This window comes from Geotrypetes seraphini, chromosome 6 (genome assembly GCF_902459505.1).
Source record: "Geotrypetes seraphini chromosome 6, aGeoSer1.1, whole genome shotgun sequence".
NCBI classification, from domain to species: domain Eukaryota; kingdom Metazoa; phylum Chordata; class Amphibia; order Gymnophiona; family Dermophiidae; genus Geotrypetes; species Geotrypetes seraphini.
In genome coordinates, this window is record NC_047089.1 from 164,161,934 (window position 1) to 164,177,245 (window position 15,312).

At 40.7% G+C, this 15,312-nt stretch overlaps 1 protein-coding gene across 3 annotated transcripts in view; it reads right to left on the reverse strand.

Moving 5' to 3' along the window:
- The window catches only part of COL4A2 (collagen type IV alpha 2 chain), a 426,713-nt gene that overhangs the window by 129,270 nt on the left and 282,131 nt on the right, over positions 1–15,312 (reverse strand). For all 3 annotated transcript variants that reach the window (XM_033949645.1, XM_033949646.1, XM_033949644.1), the window contains exons 12-14: positions 7,352–7,393; positions 5,578–5,664; positions 1,979–2,023 (exon numbers count right to left, since the gene is read on the reverse strand). In XM_033949645.1, coding sequence (XP_033805536.1) covers positions 1,979–2,023; positions 5,578–5,664; positions 7,352–7,393 — 174 coding nt within the window. The remainder of the gene's footprint in view (positions 1–1,978; positions 2,024–5,577; positions 5,665–7,351; positions 7,394–15,312) is intronic.

Consider the following 15,312-nt stretch of genomic DNA (forward strand, 5'->3'; position numbering starts at 1 on the left):
TGTGTGAAAATTTACCACAGGATTCACTAACCCAGTGGTTCCCAACCCTGTCCTGGAGGAACACCAGGCCAATTGGGTTTTCAGGCTAGCCCTAATGAATATGCATGAAGCAAATTTGCATGCCTATCACTTCCATCATATGCAAATCTCTCTCATGCATATTCATTAGGGCTAGCCTGAAAACCCGATTGGCCTGGTGTTCCTCCAGGACAGGGTTGGGAATCACTGCACTAACCAGCAGTATATCAGTGCCCCAGGTTGGTATATGCCATGGTAAAATTATTTTGTGTTGCTGCTTTTGGGAACGTGTGATATTGCCAGCTGCAGCAAAACAAAAACAAATTTACCACAGCATTCACCACCCTGTGACAATGATAGTAATGAATCCTGTGGAAAACACACAAGCTATACTGCATGTTTCCAGCTGCAGAAACACAAAGATAGTGAAACTGAAGTTGGGCTCTTTGACTTCGGAAGGGTTGGTTTAGTGGTTTAACAACAATAAAAAGAATATTTCCAATATGTTTTTCAAAAACAGACCCTCCCACATTCTTATTTCAAGGATGATACCCATAAGAATTGATCCTTCACTCCTGATGCTTTTTTCAATAAGAGCCCTCTTTTAGTTGCCCCCCCCCCAACACACACACTTTCTGGCATCTACCAGGGATTTCTCTGTTGGGCAGTGGAGAGACAGCTGTTATCCCTTGGTGTTCTTGCTTCAGTACTTCCCTTTGCAAAAATAGTGGCCTCAGACCTCCTAGTGGCAGTCTCGTAACACTACAGCTAGCAGTAAGGCTGCCAAATAAGGGTAAAGTGATCAGTATTAGGAACCTGGTTCTGGGGAAGGCTCTTATTGAAAAATAGATCTTGTGGTAATGTTAGCTTTCTATGAATAATACAGCTTGCATGGTTTAACACAAGTTGCAATATTCATTTTGCATAATAATGAGTTTCTTTGCATGCAGCTTATTGATTTAGAGTTCATTATTATTTAACAGGTATTGCAGTAAACAAAACCCACATTAGGCTCCATTAAATCTAAACCCAAATCCAAATTACTGGCAAATAATCTTAACACAGCTTTTAGCTCATAAATGGGGCCTTATACTTTCTATATGCATATTGGGGTCACCAAAAGATAGCATCAACCAATTGGGAGCTAAGCGTCAATTCTACGTGAAAAATTGGGCACCCAACTTTATAGACATGTGAAAGACATGTATATTGCCACTGTGAATAAACCAATGCAGCAGACATTTAGGTCTGGATTTAAAAATGGCATCCTGTAGGCGGTGGTAGGCATCCTACCACCATCTAACATTCCAATCAAGACACACGTTTAAAAAAAAAAAAATCATTGGGGCGAAGGACACCTACAATGTAGACATTGTTCGCACACTCATGGAGACGTCTAGGCACACCTAAGGATGCCTAAGGCCAGCTTAGGCGTGGTTTATGCCAGAAGTGGCCTTTGGCATCTGTAGGCGCGAGTCAGACACCTTAAATATAGATCTGTAAAATGCTGGCCTACATTTAAGGCGTCTGTAGAGGTGACTGAAACATGGTAGGCGCCCATTCTGAAGGTGCTTACTGTGGCAGGCGCTGTTAGAATCAGGCCCCAAAACTATAAATTTTATTTAGAAATTTAAAAATTTGGCAATTGTAATCAGATTTATTTGGCTATTCCGTCATGTAAGAAGAGAGTAATAGTTTCCATCCCCGAATGGCAGGCAATTTATAGGGTGTAAAGTGGTAGAGGAAACCATAACAGATCAATGAGTTTTAATGGAGTTAACCATAGGCTTCCCACAGCTATGCCTAGGGATCACCATAAGGAGTCCTGGGAATCTGCAACAGTAAATGACGCTTGTATATCAGTTCAAAATACTGCCATATTACCACCCTATTTTCCACCTTCCTAACAGGAGAAATATATGAATATATGTGGAACAGAATTTGGGACTGGGTAACTTACAGGCAAGCCGGGAAATCCTTTTTCTCCCTTCATTCCTTGCTCACCCTAAATGTGGACAAGGAAAACATAATTACTAAATGCATCAGCTACAGTAGACCTCGTAAGAAGTCAACATTCAGATCTGCCATTGTAAATTCAACGTCCACGGGTATTTTGACTCAGGGCTTTCACAGCTATTTTCAAAGAAAATAAATGAGTACTAGTATTTTAGCCCGTTACATTAACGGGTGCTAGAAGTCTGGTCGGCTCTCGTAGTCCCCTTGCCGCCACCCTCCCTTCCCTTTCCGCGGTCCCGACTCCAAACCTGCCGACTTCAGCAGCGTCTGCAGCACTGTACACACGCTGCTTCGGGACCATCTACGGCCCTGAAGCAGCGTGTGTAGAGTGATGCAGACGCTGCTGGAGTCGGCAGGTTTGGTAGTCGGGACCGCAGGAAGGAGAGGGGGGAGGGGCAGCAAGGCGAAGAACTTACTTTTACCAGAGCAGGGAGTCCAGCGCTGGCGGCCAGTCCTGCCGGCGAGTGTAGTTAACTGCTGTAAGGCTGGGGACCCGCGCATGCGCACTCCTGCCACCACGGACCTACATCTCAAGGAACAGGGAAAATGGAACACGCAGGTAGGAGTGCGCATGCGCGGCTAGGGTTTTATTATATAGGATTTTCTCTTTGAAAATTGCCTCAGAGGAAAGTATCTACAGAGATTTGTGTTTTGCCTGTTTGCATCTTTTTCCATACAAATAACATGGATAGATCGGAAAACATTATCTAAACATGTTATTTCCCTTCCCAACTTAAATATACCCCTGGCCCACCTATTTTTACCATCCTACAAGAGAATACATTATTAATCCCCCTGTATAGATTTAGCCAAGAAGGGCTGCTTGATTTTCAGACAGCTAGTTTTAGTTGAGCAAATTGATACATATGGGAGGGGGGAAGGGAGGTGTTGGAGGTGGGCTGGCAAGTAATGAAAGTGATTTTTAATCTGAATTTCTGGCAGATTTGTATGAACATCTTAATTATCTGAAACATATTTTAACATAATATTTAACATAGTACAACTGGATTTATTATACTACTTCTACTAGTTATCATTCCATTCAAAAGACAGTCCCTGCTCAAAAGAGCTTACAATCTAATTTGGACAGAAAGGACATTTCACGTTGGGGAGTTCTGGCAGAAGGAATCATACAATGGGGTACAGGTATCTGACAGCGATTGGGAGTTAAGAATTAAAAGCAGCTTAAAAAAAGGGGGCTTTTAGCTTGGATTTGAATACTGCTAGAGACGGGGCATGATGTTATGACTCTGGCAGCCTGTTCCAGGCATATGGCGCGGCAAGAAGGAAGGGACAGAGTCTGGAGTTGAGAGTGGAGGAGAAGGGTACAAATAAGCGTGACAAACCCGATGAACGGAGTTCACGGGAGGGAGCATATGGGAAGATAAGTGTATAAAAGCAGACTGAAAACCCACATTTTTGATATAGTTTTCAATTTTTAACCCTACTCCTCTGATGTCATAATGCCTCATTCCACCAATAAGAGCCAACCTCATCAGTGATGTCACAATAGCTTGATTGTCCTGTACTCCCTCTGCCTCCAACCCTGCCTGCTGATTAACCGTTCCCCTTAACTGTATCCATGACATCCTGTTTGTCTGTATTGGCTGTTTAGATTGTAAGCTCTTTCGAGAAGGGACTGTTTTCTTCTTTGTGACTCTGTGCAGCACTGCGTGTGTCTGGTAGCGCTATAGAAATAATTAATAGGGTTCATAGTCAGTCGCGCGCGAGACACCAGTGCGCCGACAATCGAGCACTGACAATTCAGCGCAAGAAAGAAACGTGCCGTGGGAAAACTTAGTTTTAAAGAGCTCCGAAGTGGGGTGTGAGTGGGGAACCCCTCACTTTACTGTATAGTGTTCGCGCTGCTACATAGGGAGGGGGGTTTGGAACCCTCCATTATAGAGAAAACGGAACTTTTTCCGATTTTTTTCGGGAAAAGTTCCGTTTTCTCTATAATGTGGGGGGTTGCACCCCCCACACACACCCCCAACGGCAGCGTGAACACTATGCAGTAAAGTGGGGGTTTCCCCACTCAGTTTTCCTGCGGTGCGCTTCTTTCTTGCGCCGAATTGTCAGCGTTCAACTGTCGGCGTGCTGGTGTCTGGCGCACAATTATCCCATCACTATTAATAGTAGTAAGAGATATTGAGGGGCTACAGAGTGAATGCACTTGCAAGTCAGTAAGAGAAGTTTGAACTGTATTCGGAAGCGGATAGGGAGCCAGTAAAGTGATATGAGAAGAGGGGTAATGTGAGCATGGTGGCTCTCACAGAATATGAGTTGTGCAGCAGCATTTTGAATGGACTGAATAGGAGAGAGACGGATGAGTGGGCGACCTGAGAGAAGTACGTTGCAGTAGTCTAAGCGAGAGATGACGAGAGCATACGTAGATAAGAGTTTTGGTAATGTGCTCAGAGAAGAGAGGTCAGATTTTGGTAATATTAAAGAGGAAGAAGCGACAGGTTTTAGCAGTTTGTTGGATCTGAGCGGAGAAGGAGTTGTGAGGTTGTGAGCAGACAAGACAGGGAGGAGGCGAGTGTTATCCACAGAAATAGAGAACTGCAGGAAGGGGGGATGTGGCTTTAGGTGGAAAGATAAGGAGTTTGGTTTTAGCCATACTCAGTTTTAGATGGCGGTGAGATATCCAAGTGGCAATGTCGGTCAGTTGGGCTGAGTTTGGGCCTGAATTTCTGTAGACATATCTGGTGTGGAGAGGTAGATCTGGGAGTCATCAGCATAGAGAAGGTGGATTGAGACATCAGGGTTTTACTTCCTCTGAAAAAAAAAAAGGAACATATGGGTTTTACTTCCATAATGGAAGTAAAACCCGGATGTCTCAATCCGTCCTCCTTTTTCTGGAGTCATATGGTAACCCTGACTTAATGCCACCTACTTACGTGGTGGTAAGGGCTTCCATGTTAACCCTGTGCTAACCAGTTAGCGTGCTGTAATGTAAATACATTAACTGATTAGCACAGGAACGCCTACACTCCACCTCTTAACACCCCCCTACCAAAAATTACAAATAAATAATTACCACACACTTAGCAAAAACAAACAAAGAACATTTTAGTGCATCCCATAATAGGCTGATACCTGCATTAAGCAGGTATCAGAATTTAATGCAGCTTAGTAAAAGGCCCTGGAACTTTTAAACTATTCGGGATGAATAAGGATCCTATCTCAGAGTTTGTTTCCCCCTGCCATCAAATAGTTTTTCATTGTTATTGTATTCTAATCATTCACAGAAAATTTGTCAAAACCCCAGTAAAGCAATTGCTTAAAAATAAACTCTGTTTCTTTAAACAAAGCTCTTTTTAAATTATATTCAATGCATCACAGTAATACTGCATAAGTACAGGAATTCTACCTGAATTATCCAGCTTTCAGACTGATTGGTATAATGATTACTGTATCACTCAAACTACTAATTTCTATATTGCAGCACATTTTACAATTGTTATCACTATAGTAATACATAAGGCACATATCCTGAGTATCATAATTTTAATTTTTTTAAAAGAAAGATGTACTAATTACCACATTCTCTTCGTGGAAAATTTCAGTGGGGGTCTTCACCTCAACTGTGGATGGAAGACCTGGATGACCTGGATGACCTGGATCACCCTGTGAACATCAAGATCAATGAAAACAGCTTTTAGAATGTTCTGGAAAACCTAGTAACAGCGTTCTATTTAGAAAAGAAAGCATTGTTGCATACTTGTAATAGGAGTTCTCTGGAAAGCAGGATCCTTCAGCCATACTATTGGGTGATGTCAAAGCTTGACAAAGCCAAGCTGGAGAGGATTCCCATGCCAAGGAAATTTCTGGAAAAAAGCTTTCTGCACCAAAACCCTAAAAATGTTTGACACACTGAGGAGAAAACTGAAGATGGTCGGGTTGGGCCCATGTGCCTCAGGCCCCGCCCCCAGGAGGGACCTAAGGCTCCCAGGCCTATTCTGATTGGCCCAGGCGCCTTAGGCCCCACCAGTAGGCGGAGCTTTGGGACGGATGGGCCAATCCGGCCTCATTCCGTCGTTGGCTGCCTGCCGGACAGGCGGGTTTGGCTCCCGTCTGTCCGGCCAACTTAACAAAGGTACGGGGAAGGGGGGTGGGGGTGTCGTGGGGGTCAGCCAGGGAGGTCGCAGGTCGGCTGGGGGGGCGGTCGGAGGTTCTTTGGGGGGGCAGTCGTTGGGGGTGGTTTGCGAGGAGGGCAGGAGGGCCTGGGATCCCTCCTGCCCGTAATGTAGTGCGGGGTGGGGGTCGCCGTGGCCAGGAGGGTTTGGGATCCCTCCTGGCCCGATATTGTCGGGGAGTTGGGGAGTCGGCGGGGCAAGAGGGCTTGGGCTCCCTTTTGCCCCGATCGTGTCGGGGGTGCCGCGGTTGGCTGGGGCAAGAGGGCTTGAGCTCCCTCTTGCCCCGATCGTGTCGGGGAGTTGGGGAGTCGGCGGGGCAAGAGGGCTTGGACTCCCTCTTGCCCCGATCATGTCGGGGAGTCGGCGGGGCAAGAGGGATTGGCGTTAGAGAAAGGGCGAACCGCTGGAAGAGGAAGCAGCGCAGGCGCAGGGCTCACGGAAAGGCCGGGACCACCAAGAGAAAGCAGCAGGACATCGGTAGGAGCTTCTACATGATGGGGGGGGGGGTTCGAGAGGCTGTGGGGGTGCAAGCGGTCCTTCAGGGTAGGGGTGCGGGTGCGGGTGGGAGTGCGTGCGAGCGGTCCATCGGGGTGGGGGTGCGAGCGGTCCTTGGGGGGGGGATGAATCGGACGTCGGGGGGGCATCAGGCTTGGGACAGGACTTCAAGGGGGAGAGGAGAGTTGGGGCGGGCGAAAGGAGAGTCGGGGTGGCCAGAGGAGAGTCGGGGCGGGCGAAAGGAGAGTCGGGCAGCATGCGCGGTATACGGGTGTGCGCGGTATATAAAAATTTCTGTACATAAATTTGTGTTTTCCGCGCGCTATACCCATGTGCGCGTTTTACACGGGTGCGCATTATCTACGTGAAAATACGGTAATTCCCTAGAGAGATGGTGTGACGAGCCTCTACAGGAGGAAGCCCAACACTACTTGGATATTTGTACACTTGTACACTGCATGTTGACTGTGTGCTGTCTTTCTTACTTATGGAGCTTGTATCTTTCTAAATTACTAGTTTGTAAATCGCTTTGCCCATAGGAATTGTGGTATAACAAGTACTCAATAAATAAATAAATTAACTGAAACACTTCAGTTGCCTGTCAAACACCCATTGTGGTACATCACTTGCAGATTCAATAGTATATTGTACAAATTAATCTTCTGTCTGATATTTTTCTTTACCTTGTCTCCTTTTTCTCCATGAAAGCCAAGGCCTCTGTTTCCCTAAAAGAAAGAGAAGTCATCACCATCATCATCATCATAATAATAATTGTATTCTTTTATAACTTTATTCTTTTATACGTTGGAGAGGAAGTTCTGGGCCAGCCAATCGCTGCCTGGCTGGCCCGGAACTTCCTCTTTGATGTTAGAATTGACATTGGGTGGCGAGAGTTGGTTGGGCCCACGGGGAAGGGAAGCAGGGAGAGCTCAAAACTCGGTGGCGGCCTGTTCCCTGATAGCGGCAGTGGCAGCCTATTATCCGGTGGCGGTGGCAGCATGTTCCTCAATGACGATGGCTTGGGAGAGGGCAGGGAGAAAGAAAGAAAGGGGGGGACAGGGAAACAGAAAGAAAGAAGGGATACGGGAGACAGACAGAAAGGGGGCATGGAGAGAGAGAGAGAGACAGAAAGAAAGGGGGTATGGAGAGATAGAAAGAAAGAAATGGGGCAAGGAGAGAGAGAGAGAGAGAGAGAGAGAGAGAAAGACATACAGAAAGAAAGAAGGGGGCAGGGTGAAAGAAACAAAAAGTTGGGGGTGGGAATGAGGTCTGGAGGAGATTCAGCATACAGGAGGCTGAAAGAAGGGAAGAAATATTGGATACACAGTCAGAAGAATAAAGTGCAACCAGAGACTGATGAAATTACCAGACAACAAAGGTAGGAAAAATGATTTTATTTTCAATTTAGTGATCAAAATGTGTCCGTTTTGAGAATTTATATCTGCTGTCTATATTTTGCACTATGGCCCCCTTTTACTAAACCACAATAGCGTTTTTTAGCACAGGGAGCCTATGAGCATCGAGAGCAACGCAGGGCATTCAGCGCAGCTTCCTGCGCTAAAAACCATTATTGCGGTTTAGTAAAAAGGGAGGGGGTATATTTGTCTATTTTTGTATAGTTGTTACTGAGGTGACATTGCATAAAGTCATCTGCCTTGACTTCTTTGAAAACCCGCGGAATATAAATGATAATTAACATTTTCTCTGCGTACAGTGTGCTTTGTGTTTTTTAAAATTTTATTGTTGGCAGATCATTTTGACTTGGCCACGAAGGTAAGGGGGAGGGAGGGAGGGGAGCTGCTGAAAAACATTTAGTAATCCTTGCAGGCTTGACTGTGCAGGGAATTATTTTTGTAAAATCATGTTTTGTTATGTGACTGGCATTATTTAGACTTTAATTTCTATGAATGAATAGAATAAAAATGATATAAAATTGCTTGCTTGTTTTTATGTACGTGCGCTGAAGGGAAGTGGAGAGAGAGTGGGCTGAGGATGCTGAAGGGAAATGGGGAAGAGAGAGTGGGGAGAAGACGCTGATTTATAAATTGACAATTGTACAGAATATAGTTTCTTTTTATACTTTAATATAATAAGTTCAGTATAAAACTATTCGAGGCTTGTGTGGATGGGATCAGGTGGTTTGCAGGGATGGGGACCGAGCTCACGGAGATGAGGCGGGGACAGAGAGAAATTTTGTTCCCGTGTCATTCTTTAGACTCTGCCACAAATCGATTTCGACTACGTGCGGGCGAGCGGGATGCCAGTCGGGTTGACGTAGCCGTCGTATTGCAAGCGGGCACGGGGTATGGTTCTCAAAAAAATCTTAATCTTTATACTGCTGATTTTGGCTCTTTTGACTAATGAGTTTGCCTACCACTGGTCTAGGCAGAAAGGAGGAATAGGTATCGACAGAATCAATCAAGAGCTACATTGTTTTCCATGGGCATCCTGCCAATCCAGGTGGTTGTCTTAACTCCACTGTAGTACTATTGAAACTCATTTTATAAGAAGATTCTATTTCACAAGCAAATTTCATAAGAAGACAAAGAACAAATATAAAAAGTTTCAGCTGAACATAGTACCATAATTTTGTATTGGGTTTGATTCAGTTAACCGGCACCCATGGGGATTGATAGATGCCGGATAAATTAGTTTCTGGTTGCTTGAGAGTTAATAGTAAAATAAGCCTAATAATATACCCCATACTATGCCATAACATAAACTGTTCCAGACAAACCACCGGACATGTGGTAGGCAAAGCTTGGGCATACTTAGGTGTGGCATACCAAGTTTACACTTAAATTTCCAAAAGAAATTGATTTCATTTTTATTTAAAGTATTACAGTATTTCTTTGTTTTGTTTTATTTCTTGCTGGTTGCTTGAGAATTCTGGTTAATTAAGTTCTGGTTAACAGAGAGCATACTGCATTTTTTTTTGCTACATAAATTATTATCCACTTTGGGTGGAATTCAATGAATGGCACTAAAAGTTAGGCTCTAGGATGACCCGTACTAATCTAGTATTCTATAAAGAGTGTTTGGTGATGAGCACCCTTTACAAAATACTAGTTTAGTGTGGATTTTGGCCCAAATTCTGTATATGACATGCTGTTCTAAGGTGCCAGTCTCATGCCTATGGAAGTGCATAGGGATGCTTACAGCCAACAAGGGCGTAGTTTGCACTAAAAGTGGCCATGAGCTCTGTAGGTGTCCCTATGCGCCTCCTTAGGCACGAGACCAGCGCCTTAAATACAAGCCTTTAAAATGCAGTCCTACATTTAAGGCGCCTGTTTTACAAAACAGCTGCGATTCTACAATTGGCCCCAATGCATGATTGACACGTGATCGGTTGCCGTTTCTTAGGTGGCTGCCGATACTGGCATCATTTATAGAACCAGCCCTTTGCCTCAAATTCTATATATGACACTCTAAAGTTAGGCAGTGGTAGATGCCCTACCGCTGCCTACCTAACCAATCAGGGGGCACTTTTTAAAAAAAATTGAAGGCGCCATTCTAAAGGGCCAGTCTCATGTCTACAGAGGTGCATAGGGATGCCTAAGGCAAGCAGGGGCATGGTTTGCACCAGAAGTGTCCTTAGGCATCTGTAGCCATACCTATGTGCCTCCATAGGCATGAGACCTGCACCTTATATTAGGCCTTTAAAATGCTGGCCTACATTTAAGGCACAACGAACTTGTATTACACTTGACTGGAAACTATCCAAGTCGAGTAATTAAAGTTTATATATATATCAGGGGCGTGGCTTACCGCACACACAGATGGACGTGTGATCACGGAGCTCCTCTCAAATAGGCAACAAATTAATAAAAATTCCCCTTTCAACTTGATTTTTTTAAGAAATCAATTGCTGAAGATAACAACTTAAATATATATAAAAGAAGATAATTTGAAAATCGCAGAAAAGATCTGAAGCGAAGGAGATAAGTAAGGCTACTAATTTTTACCGGTCTTTCTGTGTGGTGATACGGCACGATAGTGAGGAGAGCTTTTAAAAAAAAATTAACTAACTAACATTGAAAAAGGGACGGATCCCAGTGTGAGACTGTTGTCAGCAGGATTCCTGGGCTGTGGCGGTTTGAAGCGCTGAGTCGGAGCCCTGAGAGATTAATTGATTGATTCTTTGATTGATTTCCCTCGGCGCTAAATCGGCGCAGCATCGGGGCAGATAACATATAAAAAGGGAAAAGAAATGTCAGCGAATATAATCTGATGGTACTGGAGGTCATAAAAGTTAATAGACAGTGAGATTATATTGTTTGCCGATTTTTCCCAATGCTGAGAAAATGAGAAGGCTGTTGAAGATTTGACTTGAAGAAGACTTGCAGCTTTCTCAGAGTGGCAAGTTATTGAAGTTTGTACACACCAGAGGAAATGAATTGAGGGGGTCTGACACTGAGGAGAGAGGGGCTAAGGAAAGATAAATTGCTGATTCTAACGGCTTGTCTCTGTGCTGATGTGGAGAGAAAGTGAGGGAAGGCTGATAAAGAATTGAATTGGCTAACGGAAGAAAAAAGAAGTTTAAATACAGTTTTAAATATCAATGCTGTCAAAGCTGTAACTGTGAGGAGAGTTGTCTAAAGGGGAAAATACTAACTAATGTTAAAAAAGTAAAAGAGAGACCGACTCCCAATATGTGGATGCTGTCAGTTGAATTCCTAAGTATGGCGGTTTGAAGCAGCCATTTCCAGATTAGAGCTGAAACGGAGCCCTGAGTGATTAACTGATCTTCTGCCTGAAGCCAGTCTTCTTGTTTGCTTTCTCTCAGCGTTGGATCGGCATTGAGGCAGATAACAGAAAAAAAAAAAAAAAAAGGATTTATTCATCAACGGAGACAATTTGATAGCGATATTGATATCAATTGAAGACTTGAAAGAAAAGAAACAAGCGGCGAGATATTGAAGTGTGTGAACAAACCAGAGGAAACGGATGAAAAAACTGCTGACAAAAAAAAAAAAAAGTCTGAGGAGAAGATAATTGTTTTTTCTTATTGGCTTTTCTCTGGACTGATACAGAGAGACAGTGAGGGCAGGCTGATAAAAAAAAAAAAAAAAATTGAATTGGCCAAAGGAGGAAAAAAGAAAGTTTCAATGCTGTTCTAAAACTAGTGCTGTAAAAGCTATAACTGTGTAAAAAACTGAAACAAGACAGATTACTGTGAATTGTGACTAAAAGAGACTATTGTGTCTCCTAATAAATATAAAGAAAGTAAAAACAAAGAAAAAGAAAACAACAACATGGCAAGTACCAGACAAAACAAAAATGAGGCTGGTACGTCTGCAAAAAGACAGAAACAAGATCAAATAACACCAAGCAAGATACCACTTCCTGCTGAAGAACCTGACATATTGAGTAAAGCAGAAGTTATGGAAGAACTAAGACAAATCAAACAAATGCTTAAGGAAACTGTAACCAATATGTCTGAAATGAAGGAAGAAATATTAAACATCCACAGACAAATGGAAGTTAATAACAAAAGAACAACTGAATTAGAATCAAAAATGGAGGTTATAGAAAGTGAAGCAAATAGATGCAAAAATGACAGCCTGGAATTGAATAAATTGAAAGATCAACTGGAAGACTATGAGAATCGAGGAAGAAGGAAAAACATTAAACTTTTTGGAATACAAGAAAATTTAGAAGGAAAAAATGCTATCCTTTTTCTAGAAAATTTAATTCCAAAAATATTACAACTGGACTTGAAACAACCACTTGAAATAGAAAGGGCGCATAGAATCCCAGTTAAAAATGTAGAAAACAAAGGCAGGCCAAGACCGCTAATTTTCAAAATGCTTAGATACCAACAAGCATTAGAAATATTAAATGCTGCAAAGAAAGACAAAAATCTAAATTATAAAGGATCCAGAATATGGTTTTTGCCGGACTTTGCTAAAAACACAGCAAATAAAAGAAAGAGACTATTAGACATGAGACCTCAACTAAAAGAAAAAGGTTTTAAATACGGTCTATATTATCCGGCAAAAATGAGAGTATCATCTGGAGATAAATCCCTGTATTTCGAGGATCCAGAAAAATTGAAAGCTTTTCTTGCTAAACCAGAACCTATGATATTTTAACATAAAACATTAAGATGGGTTTTGATGACTTTATGAAAAATTATAAAAGTATGAAATATTGAAATATCTGAAGAAAGGAAAAATGATACAAAGAAAAGACAATAAAAATTTATAAGAAAGAAAGAGCAAGATATAGGAAAAACATTGATAAAATACTAAATATATGTTTAAGATAAAATTTTATGATGTAAATAAAAATACTAAGGAAATATAAATTAAAAACTATTAAATGGATAAAGATACATTAATGAAAAGTTATGAAAAAATGACTAAAGAAATTAAAGCTTAATATAGATAGATAGAAGGGGAATTTGATTGAATATTGATTGCCTAGAGGGGAGGAGAATGTTCGGGTTACAGTTCCAATGTGTATCCTTAAGCAGCCATTATATTGGGTGGGAAAGGGAGGGAAAATGAGAGTATTTACTAAAATGATTAAGGGAAAAATAAACAAGGGATTAGATACTTTAGGGGTAAATATGTGTGTCGTGAAAAACATATTTTGTATTCTAAATATGAAAGAAGAGGAGAAGAAGATTATAATGAGAAGTATTAAAATGTATAATGTCTTTTAAGATATATTCTATTAATGTCAATGGCCTGAATCACGTAATCAAAAGGAAAAAAGTATTAACATTTTTAAAAAAGCAAAATGCGGATATTTATTGTCTGCAGGAGACCCATCTTAGTATAAAGGAATCACAGAAACTATCGGGTGGGTGGGTAAAGGAATGTTTTTTTGCTCCAGCAGAGGGTAAAAAAGCAGGGGTAGCAATTCTTATAAATAAAAAATGTATGGCCAAGATTAAGGTAAAAAATTCAGATCCACATGGAAGATGGATACATATTGATATAGGTATGGGAAATGATGCCCTGACGTTGTTTAATATATATGCCCCTAATTCGAATCAATCAGAATTTTTTAAAAAATTACAGAATATGTTATTACCACTGGCTGCTTCTAATTTAGTGGTGGCTGGAGATTTTAATGCTGTAATGGATCCATTATTGGATAAAAAACCAAGTAAAAGTATAAAATCTTTAGGTTTAGATAATTTGGTTCAGTCATGTGATTTGAAAGATATATGGCGTATTCTTCATTTTAATGATCAGGAATTTTCATTTTGTTCACAGGTTCATAAATCATTTTCAAGAATAGATTATATTTTTGTTTCAACAAATAAAGTGCAACAGGTGATTAAAGCTTCCATAGATCCTATTATTATTTCGGATCATGCAGGAGTATGGATAGAATTACAATTAGATCAATTAGAGAATGTTAGACCTCTTTGGAGATTTGATAATGCATTGCTTGTGGATGACAAATTTTTGGAAAATTTTAAAACACAAATTAACGATTTCTTTCAAATAAATTTAGTGGAGGATACATCTATAGAGAATGTATGGGATGCATTTAAAGCAACTATGAGAGGTAATATTATATCATATTCAGCTTTTATTAGGAAACAGATTAAAATACAATATATAGAATTAGAAAAAGAAATAAAAATATTAGAAGCTAAATTGGTAAGTAAATGGGAATATGAAGTTTTGCAAGCTCTTTTGAAAGCAAAAGGTAAATATAATGAATTAACTTCAAAAATGATAAGAAGAGATTTGTTTTCCAAGCAAACAGTGTATTATGGAAATTCTAATAAGCCGGGAAGATTATTGGCAAATTATCTTAAAGCAAAAAAAAGAAGAACTAATATTAATGGAATAAAAGACGAAAATGGTATAATAACAAATCAAACAAATATAATATTAAAACAATTTTTAAAATTTTATAAGGACCTGTATTCTTCCGAGCCTTATATGGAGAGACAAAAAGATGGAAAAAATTTTTTAGATTTAATTAATGGACCTAAGGTTCCTGATCATATAAAACGGAGTTTAGATGAACCTATATCATTAAAAGAATTAGAAACAGCATTGAGATCTCTTAGAGTTGGATCCGCTCCAGGTGGTGATGGTTATACAGTAGAATTTTATAAAACATTTCAAAATATCCTTTCCCCACATTTACTAAATTTATATCAGACACAACTTATAAAAGGTAATATTAAAGGTACTATGGCTGAATCAATAATAATTGTTTTGCCTAAGCCAAATAAAGATCCTACTTTGGTTTCAAACTACAGGCCTATGTCTTTGATAAATGTTGATAATAAACTTTTGGCGAAAATTTTGGCTTTGAGATTAGCCAAAGCTCTCCCACATATTATAGATATGCATCAAACGGGTTTCGTTGCTAAAAGACATTCCTCTAATAACTCTAGACTATTGTTTCACATGTTAAACTTATCAAAAAAAATGGATGAACCGGCTTTTACAGTTTCATTAGATGCTGAAAAAGCATTTGATAGGGTAGAATGGAATTTTATGTATCAGGCTTTAGAATGGTTTGGTATAGGTTCTGGATTTATACAAATGGTAAAAACATTGTATAGCTTCCCGATTGCAAGACTAAATATTAATAATAAGATATCTGATGGTTTTCAATTGCAGAGGGGAGTTAGACAAGGTTGTCCTTTATCTCCTTTGTTATT